This window comes from Lepidochelys kempii, chromosome 3 (genome assembly GCF_965140265.1).
Source record: "Lepidochelys kempii isolate rLepKem1 chromosome 3, rLepKem1.hap2, whole genome shotgun sequence".
Classification (NCBI taxonomy): domain Eukaryota; kingdom Metazoa; phylum Chordata; order Testudines; family Cheloniidae; genus Lepidochelys; species Lepidochelys kempii.
Genome location: NC_133258.1, coordinates 154,383,833 through 154,398,453, shown reverse-complemented (window position 1 = coordinate 154,398,453; position 14,621 = coordinate 154,383,833). Strand labels below are relative to the sequence as shown.

Sequence of the window (14,621 nt, the reverse complement as noted above, 5' to 3'; positions counted from 1 at the left end):
GTTAAACAGATATATTTTGCAATTTACCCAGAAGAGTAATAATCTCAGAGCCAGGGAGAAATAAATGCCGATCATGTACAGAAAATTATTTATTAGGGCCCTGATACTGTAAATGTGTTCATAACGCTACTCATGTGATTAGTCCTCTTGAAGTCAGACTACCCACATGAGTAAGTTTACACATGTGATTAAAGGTCTGCAGGATCAGGACTTAATTATCATTACTATAGTCTGCAAACCAGCCTGATCAAGTCTGTTTATAGACTTCTTGGGATGCTTCTCTCTCTTTCTCCCCAACTGATATACCTACCCACCTGTGCAGCTTCTACCAGCAACACTTGCCTACTACCCTGCCTTTTATTAAAATTATTTTTGAAGGCTGTCATTGGGCAAATGAAGAACAGTAAAATGCATAGGGCTAAGATCACTCATATGCTTGAAGTGATTTTGGAAGGCACAAGGTAAGCACTAGGTAGAGACAGAAGCAGCTGCGATGAAGAGGTGTCTCCCTGTGAACAAGTTGCTACCTCAAGGCCCCTGGCTGCCAGTAGTATTCCAGCAACTTTTGCCACCGTTTCCCTCCACTGTCCTATGACCTACTGCAGCCATCAGAGCTTGGGCAAGAGGGCCTGGGCATCCTGCCCCCCCGAATCCTTTACCCAAAGCCCAACAGAACTGCCTGCAAACCAAACCTTCAGCCCAACTAGCAACCATCTCCCCCTAGGCATACCTCTGTTGCTCTGGGATGTCCTTCTGTCTAACCCCAGGCTTCTACTCCTCAACCCCACACCCTAAGGCTGGCACACCCGTCCCAATGACCAGGCAGGCGACAGCTCCTCAGGGCCCCTGCCTCCACTCAGACTTCTACTTTCCCCTAGATTAGCCTGGCTATTGTGCAGTCCTTCTCAGCCTTCTTTCAGCTCTTTATTAAAGAGAGGAAACTCTCCACTAGGTCTCCTTCCCCCAAGCTACCTCACCCAGCTCTTTATGGAACCAAGCTCTATTCTTCCCCCAGCTGGGCTTTACTTCTATATAGGCCTGGCCCACCCTCCAGGTGCAAGCAGGCAGGTAAATTGGCCTCTCAAGCCCATATTAACCCTTGCCCAGTATACCTAGGTGAACATGCTCATCACTCCCCCAACCTACTACTCAAATGCCCTTCATCCTTTCCCTCACTAGCCATCACAGCCCTCTTCTATCCCCGGTGTAGACACAAGTCCTGACTCCTCCCATGACACACCCCTATTTTCCTACCCTAAACTCTCTTCTCTTTACCTCTCCTTCCTCCACTTTCCATATGCACATGCCATCCCCCCCATGCCTCTTCCTCTCCACCCTCCCCCAGCACACACCCTTCCCCTCCCCCCACACTCCTGTCATACACCATACCCAATTCCTCCTGATGTGAGCAATTACAGTGGGAGTGGAGTCGGTAGATCTTGGTCTTTCCTACCTTCTACTGCTATGCTTTTAGGTCTCAACCACTCCTTGTGGTGCCCAGGATGCAGTGAGCTCCTTGAGATAACTAGGGTGCATTGTCTGAGGCAATTAGCAATTAATTATTTAATTTGTCTCTACAATAGTCTCCCAGCTGTAGAGACAATAAGTAAACTAAGCACTTAAGTGCTCTAAGTGTCTATCATATACAACAGCCTAATTTCTCTGTGACTCACCTTGGAATGGAGAGCCATGAACCTTCAGTGATGGAGCAGCACCTGCCTGTGGGTCAAATAGCATGAGTTTGTTGTGACCCGGTGTGCCTAGAGCAGCCCTCACTGGAAATGCCAAGGTCAGGGCAGGCTGCAAAAGGGAGAGCAAATCCTCCCAAGACTAATGGGTAACTCTGAAGTTAAATTCCCCAACCAGTCACAAACTGTGCCTCTAATCCCCACACTGGTTATCAAGAAGCAAAAAGGAAATCACACAGCCCCCTTAATTGCATTCCAGTTCTCTGGCTGCCAGTCAGCACCTAGGTCCAGTACAGTGAGAAGTTATTTAAAAAACTCTTCTCACATATACAAAATGTTCTTCTGACCCCAAAGGGCCAGCCACATTGCCAGGTCAATATTAGGTTGGATCGTACCCAAAATACCATATGGCCAGACAAACCTTTAGCATCTAAAATGAAAAGTTTATTATAAAGAAAAAAGAAAGAACAAGAAAACAGCTGTTAGATGGTAAAGCAGTCACATACATACAAAGACTTCAAAGTCCATATATCAGGTTCTTAGCAATATTTGCTGGCTTGAAAATATTTGCTGGCTTGAGTTTGCTGGCTTGAAAGTCCCCTTAGAAGCTTGGAAAGGTCATTCAGTCCTTTGTTCAGAGCTTTGTTTGTAGAAAGGTTAGTCCAGAGGTAAGAAGCAGGACTAAAGACAAAATGGAGAACATGCAGCTGCCTTTTATATTCTTTTTCCATGCAGCTTGTATTTTCTTTGTTCCAGACACAAGCTGCCCAGCCCATGGCCTGGAAGTCTCAGAGTTCTGTCCATAGGCATGTCCCTGCATACCTTGCTGAGTCATAAGGTGTATCCCTTGCCTTCTCTCAATGGGTCAGTTGTGTAGCTGATGTCCCTTGATGCGCCATCAAGCAGGCTAGGCAGAGCTAATGGCAATCTGTCTGAGGGGTCACCCAAATGCACAGCACAAGTTTGGAACTCCAGACATATCATACATACTACTTACAATACAAAGGTGATATAAACGAGATTATAATACCTGGCAAATTATAACATTTTTTCAGATACCTTACACGGCATATCTGACATAACTCATTGCAATTTTACAATATCGGTATTCATGATATCCTAAAGTGTCCCCCCGATTCCATACAGCAGCCCACTTGTGTCCTCATGTAAAACCCTTTTGCTGTAGGATATTTTGCTCCCTTCACTCTGTGCATGACTTGGAATCAGAAGCTTTGGGCCAAGATCAGACCAGGTGTCAGCAGGTGCCGCTCAGTTGGCTTCAGTGGAATTACTCCTACTTATATGTGGGGCCAGATCCCTGGTCCTATTGCTGCTCTTTTACACCACTTTGGTAGCACAAAGGAGCCATAAATCTGGCCTAGCGACCCCTAAATTTTCATCCAGAGGAGGGGGAACCCTGGGTGGCATAAGGTGCAAGGCTGTGGAAAAGAGTGCATGGCTACTGCATTGCAGCTGTCCCTGGCTGCTGGGATGGCCCATGGGGCCTGTGGGCAACCAGGTACAATTTAGGGCAGCCCTGAGGCCCCAAGATCAGGGAGGTAGAAAGGTAACATAAAGCCACCTTTTCCTCTGTCCCTCATCCTATGCTGAGCCAGCTTGGCTGGACCACTGCATCCAGCCCCTGGTCAAACTTAGAGCACTGGGACTGAGTCAGATTTTGACAGGGAAGTGCCAGAGTAATTTATGGGGCAATGCCAGACCCAACAAGATTACTGAAAGGGCACTGCCCTGAAAACAGCCCCTGGATGGAGTTAATTGAACCTTCATTTGCCAATTTTGGTTAATATGCTTGTATATATTAATTATTAATTATTATTATTAATAATAATTTATGTGTACATGGTAACACACCTAGCAACCTCTGCCATGAATTAGTGCTCCATTGTGCAAGAAACTGTACACACACATTAAAGAGACAATCCCTGCCCCAAACATATCACGAACTAGGTTACAACAGAATACAACAAGTGGATGACATGAACAAATACAGACGCATGTGGGGCAGGGTGGGAGGAGAGGTTGAGGATGAGGTAACAGTAAAATCAAGCATAACTTGAGCTAAATGAGCATTAGTCAGCGCTCACCATTGTCAGCGGGTGAAGTCTTGGCCATCATGGGAGAGGTGTTTTATGGAAGGATTTGAAGTCAGATTCAGTGGTGGCTAGATGGATTTTGTAACAGTTTTTCTGATGCATATAGTGAGGTCTGGAAGAAAACATGGAGGTGTTTGTGGGCACTGAAGCCTGGGAGCACTGGCAGAGAGAGAGAGTGGTGTTTGAATCATGATGATTAATAGAACAACTAAGTTAGGTAGAGCTAAATTTTGAAGGGCTGTAAGTGTGACGGTATGAAGCTTGTGTTTGATAATGGTGCAGGGGTAGCCAGCGGAGGCATGAGGAGATGGGTGGTCAAAGTGACAATACAGGACAATTATTATGGCAGTAGCATTTTGAGTAGATTAGAGGCCTGGGTGAGTGGAAGTGTAGACCATAGTGACAAAGAAAGGAGGGAAGAGAGGGATTGTGGGGGAAAATCAAGAGCTTAGTATTGGCCCTATTGAGCTTAGGTTGGTAGCTGGACTTCCACAAGGAGCTGTCGGAAAAAGAGGCCAAGATTTTAATTTGGACAGAGGGAGACAGATGTGGAACAGAGAAGTAGATTTGAGAATCATTGGTTGCAGCTGTGAGGAATCAAGTGTAGCAAAGCTCCAAGCCACCCCCACCTCCTCTCCCCACCTTTCTCTCTTTGACCTATGCTTTGGCCTTTGCCATGCTGTGACACAGGCCCCCAGGGGAAGGGTCCCCTGTTCTTTGCAAACAACTCTTGTCTCGGACCTGACAAACTCACTACATCAAGTACATTGCTTACAGGGTATTTATCCACAAAGAATAACATGAAAGGTCTCTGTTGAAAGCTTGCAACTTATCAATGTTCACTATCATGGTCTGATGTAGGTACAGGTGGTATGTAAGGAATAATGTAATTATATTGAGGTTTATGCCCTTACGGTCTTAAGGTTAAATGGCATCACCAGAGAGCGATATTACTCGGTGACAGCTTGTTCATTCAGGAGTGAGTTGCCACTCCTCCCTGGTTAACTGGTGAGGTAATGCCAGGCTCAGTTGTCTTCCATTGCCTCATCCCAGAAGAGTCAATGACAAACCATCAAAGACACCTGCAAACAGTCCAAGCCACTTGGAGGTAAAAATGGACCATTACAATAGACAGGGGATTGCCCTGCCTATGAATAGAGACAAACAAGTGTTTCCGTAGAATACAGAATGGGGAAAGGTACTCTGGATCCATTCACCAAGGAGACATCATGAAAGTTTGCATCTTAGTTCCTGTGAAACCAGCCAGCTCTGCAACAGACTGAACTTTGAGGGGAAAGCCTAGTGTATTAGATAGGAATGGTAACTATTAATAAGTGTAGGCCCTAATTCTTGTTTTCTGATTTTGTTTTCCATTGTAACCATTTGTTTCCATCACTCTCTCTTGTTTCTAGGGGAATCACTATGCTTTCTTAAATTAACCTTCCTTTGTTTCGTTACAAGTGCTGTATGATATAAGAAATGATTGTTTATAGTAAAATTGGTAAACTGGGGCACCCTGTTACTTTGGGGGCACAGGATCTGGGATTTCTGTGAGTAGCCAGTGTGAGGTGCTGAATATCACAGGGGAATGCTTCAAAAGGACTTGGTAACTAGGGTGCACTTCTTGTTAACCTGCAAAGCAAAGACAAGGCTGGCTTAGCCCAGAAGAGAGTGTTTGAGTGACTGAAGGTCTGGTGGTGTTAGGGAGCTAATACCCAGTTACCACAAGCAAGATTCCCTCCTGCTAGAGGCAGATGGTCACAAGGTGACTCACCGTCCTGGGTACCCCAGGAACAATCTCACACACCTTCTCCCTTTGCTTACATCAAGATGATGAGGTGGCTGACATACCAGAGGAGAGAACCGTTTCCACCGATTTTCTGTGGGTGGAGTTACCCAGCACAGGGGAAATTCTCCCCTAATCACCACCCCAGGTCTTTTAGGTCAGTTTGGGTTACTTAGGTATTGCAAAGTGACCTTAGCAAACTAAAGAATCTGGTACTAACTCCCTAAATGTAAACTGAGCGACCCTGACAAAGAAAACTGCTGTAGAAAAGCAAATTCTCCTTTATATTTCCAACCTGTCATTAATTATACATACCAAATATACGTAAGACTTACAAATGTATTATCAACATATTTAATAACACTCAGCACTTATACTGGGCTTTAGATCCATACAACATTTTGGACACTGATGAGTTCATCCCCACAGCATCCCTGAGAAGGAGGGAGGGAGGCAAGTACAGTAAATATTATCCCTATTTTGCAGATGCAGGAAGAAGACACGGAAGAAGCCAGTGTCAGAGCTGGGACAACAACTGAGCAGGAGTCAGTATGGCTCAGTGCATAGAGCACTGGGCTGGGACTCAAGAGACCTAAGTGCTATTCCTAGCTCTGCCACTGACCTGCTGTCTGAGCTTTGGCAAATCACTTCACCTCTGTGTGCTTCAGTTTCCCCATCTGTAAAATGGGGATATGACAGCTAACCTTCCTTTGAGATCTAGGGCTGAAGAGTGCTATAGAAAGGCCAAGCATTATTATTCCTGCCTTCTCATTAGTCCATTCAACGCCATTGTCTCTTGATTAGTATGTTGGCTGTGCTTCTCTTGCATAATATGGCCCAATAGAATGACTTCATATAGGCAAATATGAATACAACACATTTCTTAGCAACATGATGTAACATGGGTAGCATGCAAGGTTGGTTTGTTTGCTTTCTAAATATTTATTTAATATCTCTTTAGCCATAATGACTTTGGTTTTGTCTGCAATGTACAAGCAGAGCAGGACATCAATATTCCATGCTTTCAGGGACAGAAGCACATAAGTTAAACGGTGCGTGTTTCAAATGATAAGTCGTTCGTTAAAAAACACTGCAGGCAGCGGCTAAAGGCTTCTTCCAGAAGAAAAAACAAGAACATAGTATTCAAAGGTTAACTGGCAAAATAGTACAAACGTTATGCTGCCGTGAGAGCGCATGCTTTAGGAATATACCAGGCAAATCTGTTTTACATTCCTGCAATAAATTCAGATAAACTCATAAAGGACCCAATTTGTCCCCAGTGTAATCCCATCAATTAATGTGCCCAAATACGCAGCAAACAAAATCATTAAATGTGGCCCAATCTTACAGTCCTTACTCGAGCTGTCCATACTCACATGATTGATTCCATTCTCTTCAAGGAAACCATTCACATGAGACCAACTCACGCAAGTAAGAGTTGCAGGTTCAGGACCAGGGTGTTTGATGTATGTGCAACATGTAACAAATAAAAAGAGTCTGATCTTGCCCTCACTGATGTCATATAACTGTCAGTACAGTTGTAGCTACAAATGTATTATGGACGCATCACTTGTTATACAGACTTTTTCTCTTAATTTTAATGAAAAATGAAGGAATTTAAATCTCACTGTAACACATTTAATCACCAAATACAACAGTTACTTAGCAGAGCCACACTCAATTACCTATACAATTATATTAAATGAATCAATGTTTTTCCTATTCTACACACTTGTAAAAATCACTCCTTTTCTGACATGTTTTCAGAGTCCTATAGCATAAGAAACACAATGTAGACTTCAGATTTTCAACATTTATTACCACTTTTCATGAGATTCCCCCCCCCACCCACCCAGGGTAATTAAAAAAAAAATCTACCATCAAAAAAAGGAAAGAGTTATTCCTGTTACTCAACACAGCTGTTTTCGCATATGCCAGGGAAAGCTGAGGGAGAAGGCAACAAGCTCTGAGACTATAAGCAGAGACCTGTTCCCCAAATCTGTCTCCTGTAACTTGGGAAGCCCATGGGAGGAAAGCTCCTGCACTGACCCTGCTGAACAGCTTGGAAAACTCCCTTGGCCACTAGCCCCCCAGCCAGTTCATTGATACGTGCCATGGGGGTAAGTAACAGCCTTGTTGAACTGAAAGTGAGTATATTACAGGGGGTATTGGGGCTTGATTTTGCAACGTGGCCCTGATCCAACAAAGCTCTTATGCATGAGTAGTCTCACTGACTTCAATACTGATCAGGGGCCTGCCTTATGCAGGAAGTCAGGCTACATGATCAAAAGGACATCTTCTGGTTTTAAACTCTAGGAATCTATGACTACTCTCGTGCTTAAGGTACTTTGCTTGATAAGTTCAGCGTCCCCAGCGAGCTGACGTGGTTGAGTATTGTGATGGTAGTGAGCTAATGCTTAGAGATTTCTATTGTGTTGTGTGTGAATGTCACTCTAACTTATAATTTCCTTGCTTTTCAGTGTTTGCATTGTATTCAAGAAATACACCAGAACAAACTCTTGGAGGCACAGTCAGCTTGGAAAACTCACATTTTGGACTGGAAAAAATGGTGTGTATGTACAAAAGGATTTGTTTCTATTTTTGGGTCCTTTATTTTTTACACTTTGAGAGCATTTATAGTCACTTTCACTGCTCCCCTTGCATCATCACATCATTAGTAATTTGCTTCATTTTTGAAAATACTATTATGAACATCAACAGGGGGAAAGGTAAACCTATACCATCTGTTTAAAATATAACTTTAAAAAGTATCAGAACAGGTTATTTAAAGGGTGATTGATAAGAAACTAGAATTTTTAAAAATTAGTCCATTTCAATAAATGCAAGTTGATTGTGTCCCTTTTGAAAGTCACAGTTGGCTGTGCATTTTCTGCAGCAACATGGGGGTGCAGTTTTAGAAAGTGATGTGGGACAAAATTCATCCCTGCACCAGTGCTAAGTCTCGGGCAGAAAGAGAGATAGAGGGGAGGCAGCTTGTGTCGCCCTTGGTTTGGGACTGCCAGGGACAGGCTCAGTCCTCCAGTGTAGACTAAAGTAGCCTTTAGGGCTGCCTTACCTTGCAACCCTGCTGCCCCAGGGGCCATGGCAGCAGCACAGAATTTCCTGAGCATAAGAATGCCCCAGCCAATCCCTCTCCCACCTCCCCGACACACTCTCCTGCCTGTCCCAGACTGGCTCCTGTGCCAAGGCTTTCTCCAAGGTGGAAGGGGACAAAGCCAGTTCAGTAACTCTCACAGAAGGCCTCTTGGATATTCCCTGGGGGAATCTATGCGGGTACTTTGCAGACCCTTTGCAAATGGAATTTGTGGTCTCTGCCATGGGGTGCATTCAACTGACTTCAGTGGGGCAATTCATGACTGTAAGAATTCTGCTGGGTAGTAAGTATTTGCAGGATCAGGGCCTAGGTATAGAGGCTGGATCAAAGCCCCTTTGAAAATGGCATGTTAAACAGTCTATTGTGCAATTAAAATACATTTTCAGAACCATTATTTCTACAGCTCCTCAAGTACATGAAAGAGAGATTTGATGATCAAAGGGCAGGTGTTCCCTCAAGCCTCTCAAAAGGGCTCAGAAAAATGATGGTGAGATGGACTCTGACTCAAGTCCTTGGATGTGAATACTTCCCCACAGTTCAGAAAGGCTGGATCTGGATCCAGATTCAAGCCTTACCACTCGTATCTGCCACGAGACAGGGGCAATGTTAAGGGAGCTCCAATCCCTCCAGATTACCTTGGTATATTGTACTGAATGGGCCTGATAATGACTTCACCCATGTAAATCAGGAGTAGGTCTACTAAAGTCAATGGAGTGACAACAGGGTAAAGCCAATGAAAGTGAGATCAGAATCAGGCCCCAAGTCTTCAAACCTGGTATAACCCAAACAGGGATTTAGCTACTTCTCTGAGCTAGAGTGAGAGCCTGAAATCTTACACCAGTTTTAAACTCTAACCTAAATGCCTCTCTGACCATAATTGGTCACAGCTGGGATCCCTTTGTTTGGCTTCAGCTAGAAGAAAGTCTACAGTCTGTAACGCAAAACATATGTGAACTACAGCTCTTGCTAAGCAGCCACAGTCAGAGGGTTTTTTTAAATTTCTGACATGGTGGCTTTTTGTGCAGCAGCAGAGTGGTTGGAGAAGTGCAGCTTCACCGTTTGCTCTTAGCCATTCAGACAAGAAGTAGTCTCTGCATATATAATGTAGGCTACCGGTGGTATGACCTTATACAGCAACAGGCCCATGTCAATAATGCAAAAAGAGATTGGGAAACTCAGACCCAGGGCCCAATCTGTGAAATAGGGCTTCCCCATGCATGAGTGAGGGTTGTAAGGGCTTGTAAGGCATTTTTGAAGATGAGAAGCACTTTATGGGCTACGTTTTATTATAGCAGTGGCATTGGATAGCAGGGTATAGCTATGGGACTGTACAACAGGGCATAGAAATGCTGCTGCTTATTTCCAGCACAGCTACCTTACAACGGTGGAATAAAATAACACACCAGAGTGTCTGTGACATGCTTTTTGTGGTGGGATCCTCTACAGAAAGTCAAGTCTCACTCAGCTGCCCTTTACATACCGTTCCAATTAGAAAAGGTTGTGGAAGGATTAAGACTTTCAGGCTCTGTAGAGATGCCTAGATGGACATTAGCTTCAGTTCTGGTTTCTCCTCATCTTTGTTTAATAAAGAAGAAAAACAGCCTATTTAAATTCGGGGATGATGGGCAGAGCCCACTAGAACATCAGCAACAAAAGGCCCATTGGAAGGGGCCAAAGGATCCAGCAGATAAATGATTGCAGGGAACAAAAATGAAAAACAGAGACAGGAGTGTAGGTCACTGTGTCAAAACAAGGGATCCAGACGGGGACTTGAGCAGAGAACCCTGAACAACACCTACTGCCCTGAGAAGTAATCTAAGGAGTCAGTGGATGCTGCCCAGAGGAACTTTGCCCCAATATGTGCACAAACGAGGGATTGGCAAAAGGCCCCAGAGTTGCGAAGAAACCCTTCCCCCACATCCAACTTCCTCCTCCTGAACAGATGGATGGCCACCTTGACCAGTGCCAGGAGGTGGTTGATGGGGAGATCTCAGGACTTTCTGAGCCAATGGATAGGGAATACACAGAAGAAGAGGTGCAGGAAAGAGTGAAGCCAGCTGTATCCACAGAACAGGTACAGCATAGGTAATTTTCCCTTGCACTGCTCTAGCCCTGTTGCCTGTTCATTCATTTCCCCAGAAGTTCAGGGAAGTGGGAGCCGACTGAGGTGGGGAATCTTGCCTGAATAAGACATTTCAACTGCTCACCTTCAACTTCTGGTCACTGACTTCCTTCCTTGATGATCAAAGAAATTTGGAGGGAAGGGCGCACGAGAGAAATACCCCAAATTGTGGATTTCAATGAGTTGGGAGCTTTGGGAAGGAGAACCAATCACAGACCGGTGCCCCCTCCCCAAATAAAAATGTTTCTGCCCCTCATGACTGTGGAGAAAAGCTTGAACATGTGAACACCAAAGGCTCCAACACCAGAAGGTAAATAAGAAAAATCTGAACAGTTTTATTATTAATTTTAAATCTCATGATTCTGGGGGGGCCAGACTCAGGATTTTTGGATACCTGATTTTGGCAATACTGCAGCTGATTGCTGCTGGCAGCTTGCCTGGGCTAGATTTCTTCATTTGGGAATGAGACTGAGGGGGCTGAGAAGGGAAGTCTGTGCTGGCAAGAAGTGAAGGGAAGAGGAGGTGGTGACTGAGCTGTGCAAAACAATCTGTTTGAGGTATCCCAACGTTTTTCATTTTTGGGGTGAGAGGGGGAAGAGTGGGGTGGATCCTACCTGAGCCTTAAATCCCCCTGAGGCTTTGTGAGCTCTCTCACACATGCCCCGGCGTTGTCTGCAGGCATTTGTGAAGCGCATCGCTCGCTGAGCTATTTTAAAAAAGTCTCACAAGGCCCATAGCCACTTCCAGGCCTCGTGAGAAGAGACGTATGAGCAGCCAGATGCAGAGGGCCTGAGGAAGTTAGGAAGGTAGCTGCCACAAATCCACTTCTAATCCTCCTTTAATTGCACTGGTGAGTAAAGCATTAAAGCTGAGGCAGTGCCATGCTGAAGTGGGCCACAGCAGCCATAAAGGCGGCAGCAGCAACGGATGATGCATAGCTGTGCAGTATGGGGAATATACAGTGTAGACTGTAATTAGGAAACCACTTAACTGTGAAGCAGGCTGCCCATTAAAAGCAGCTGATGAGGCCAGCTGACTGCCTTTACACAGACACTAGCCTGCTAGTATTATTGATCTTTTTTTTTTTTTCTGGGATGCTTCTGAATGTCTGGGGTGAGGTAATCCACCAGCACCTGGAGACTGAAAATTTGCCTTTAAATTACACCATTGAGATCTGCCCCAGCTTGTCCAGTACCACAGCCATTAAGCTAGCAAACAGTAGGGCAGTTTACCTGCAGGCACACCTCTGGGCAGACAGCCACGAGATGCTGGATGCATCATACACCTGCTTCCCAGGCGCTCTCTCACTGCACTGGGAAAATTTAAAAAACTAAAAACATTTTGAAATGTTGTAAAGGAAAGAGTCTGGACTAAATCTAAATAGAAAACTATATAACAACAGCATCGCAAGTTCTTCTACTGCAGACTTCATGCAAGGATCTCAGACTGCTTTACAAACGTGAATGAATTAAGCCTTTTCACCCCAGCACCATGAACTATATAAGTGTTTTAGCCCAATTTCACAGATGGGGAAACTGAGGCAGAGAGTTGTTACGTTACTTAGGAACAGAACTCAGGTCCAATGACGCTCAGTCCTCCTGCTACCTTCATGTCTCATTAAGCTTTATTAAGCCATCTAGTCCATCCATCCCCTGGCTAACACAGGAGTGTACCCTGCACTGTATTACTTAGCGCTTTTCGTTTGTCCAGACACTAAAGTGACTGATCCAGCAGCTCACCTCTGAGGTTGGTCTCTCAGATCAGGCTGAGGATGTATTGGCAGAGCCTATGTGGTAGGCGCTTGCCCTACTGCTGCCCATGCTGTACCAGCTCTGTGCATAAAAAAAGAGGATTTCAGTCTCCAGGGCTGCCAGGTTAGCATCTCACAAAAGCACTAACAAAGTCGCAACTTTGTTGTTGTTTTTAAAGCAATTAAAAAAACAAACCCTCCCTCCCAGCCTTTCTGTACCAAGAATTGCTGGGAAAGGCTAGAGCGGGAGAACCATTCCTCGTGTGCTGATTAAAGTGCCACTTCATGGGAGCTGACATCAGCCATTTCAGAGAGGCAGAGAGAGCTGCTCATCTGTCCTCTCCTTGTTTGTGTTCCATCTGGATGGGCTCCAAGGGGTGGGCGGAAGGGGGAGGAAGCTAATGCATTTCGAATAGGTTTCTGGACTCCTCTGGCTTTATACAGGGAAAGATTCCAGAGTGACCTAACTTTCAATTACCCAGTTCAATTAAAAAAAGAAACCAAAGGCCGCTTCTGCTAGCAGCCAAGCTAAGCTATAATTAGAATGTAATAATGAAGGGGAGTGTGGTAAGGCTCCAAAGATGATTGCATGAAAGGACACTGGTGCATAACGCAAGCTTATGACTGAATAATTGATAGATGCAGGCATAACTCCAGTCACTCAGATCCAATGGTGCTGGAACTAGGGGTCCTGCTGCACCCCCGGCTTGAAATAGTGCTAACAAACACCAAATACGTGGTTTCTATCATCAGCATCCCCACTGTAAAAATTGTTCCAGGGCCCTTGCCTGGATCCCCTCCATCTCAGGAGTGCTTTCCTTTAAAGTCTGATCTAACACAATAAAAGCCTTTGATGTATCAGGTTTCCACCAAACACACAGCAGCAGGGGGGTTATAGAAAACACAGGAGTAATTCCCTGACTGAGCCTCCGTTCTCAGGTCAAAGGCTAGGCGGGACGAGCATTATGGTAACCATTAAAGCAGATCTCCCTTCCTCTGAACAGACCAGCAACCAGAATGCCTCATACTTTCCTACTTCCATAATGCAGGATTATGGGCTGAGGATGGCCCTGCTAACTAGGTCACGTGGGGTGGCTTGTCGGAAGATGGGAGCCCTGAGATTAGATGCTCCCTGATGAGACAGGCAGCTGGGACTCAGCCTTATATGGAAAGGCATCTTTATTTGTTCTGGGCTGCAGCTGAGACACACTGTGAAATGTTTGGCCAGTAACACCGTTTCACACACCCACATACTGTAAGGTTTCAGAGTAGCAGCCATGTTGGTCTGTAGCCGCAAAAAGGAGTACTTGTGGCACCTTAGAGACTAACTCATTTATTAGAGTATAAGCTTTCGTGGGCTACAGCCCACTGCATCGGATGCATAGAATGGAGCATATAGTAAGAATATATATATATACATACAGAGAAGGTGGAAGTTGCCATACAAACCGTAAGAGGCTAATTAATTAAGATGAGCTATTATCAGCGGGAGAAAAAAACTTTTGTAGTGCTAGTCAAGATGGCCCATTTAGACAGTTGACAAGAAGGTGTGAGGATACTTAACATGGGGAAATAGATTCAATTTGCGTAATGACCCAGCCACTCCTAGTCTCTATTCTTACATTTTGTATGGCAACTTCCACGTTCTCTGTATGTATATATAGCTTCTTACTATATGTTCCATTCTGTGCATCCGAAGCAGCAACAGGAACCTGGGTGGAAGTAGGGAAATTGGTTCTGTGAAAGGGCAATACCCCTACCACAGCTAATCCATGTGTCTTTCATACCTCAGACCCCTGAACCTGCCTCCTCTTTCCAAAATTAGATTGACATGAATGCCAACATTTGGCACAGGTCATTGCTCAGACTAGGATCCCTGCTTTACCACTGATTAAAACGAAGGCCCTGGACAGAAATTTGGAGCATTCAGAGGTGGAATTGGTTGACTTTAATGAATTAAGCTAACACCACTTCCATCCACACACTCAAAAAGGAAAGTCAAGTGCTCCCACAATACTGGGAAATAATGACTAGAGTGGCTCAGCT

The 14,621-nt window shown here is 44.8% G+C and overlaps 1 protein-coding gene across 1 annotated transcript in view; it reads right to left on the bottom strand.

The window, feature by feature from the left end:
• Positions 1 to 2,110: 2,110 nt before the first annotated feature.
• Positions 2,111 to 14,621, bottom strand: part of PLB1 (phospholipase B1) — a 136,107-nt gene continuing 123,596 nt past the window's right edge. The window contains exon 55 of the mRNA XM_073338615.1: positions 2,111 to 2,620. Within this exon, the coding sequence (XP_073194716.1) occupies positions 2,606 to 2,620 (15 nt within the window). The 3' untranslated portion in view covers positions 2,111 to 2,605. The remainder of the gene's footprint in view (positions 2,621 to 14,621) is intronic.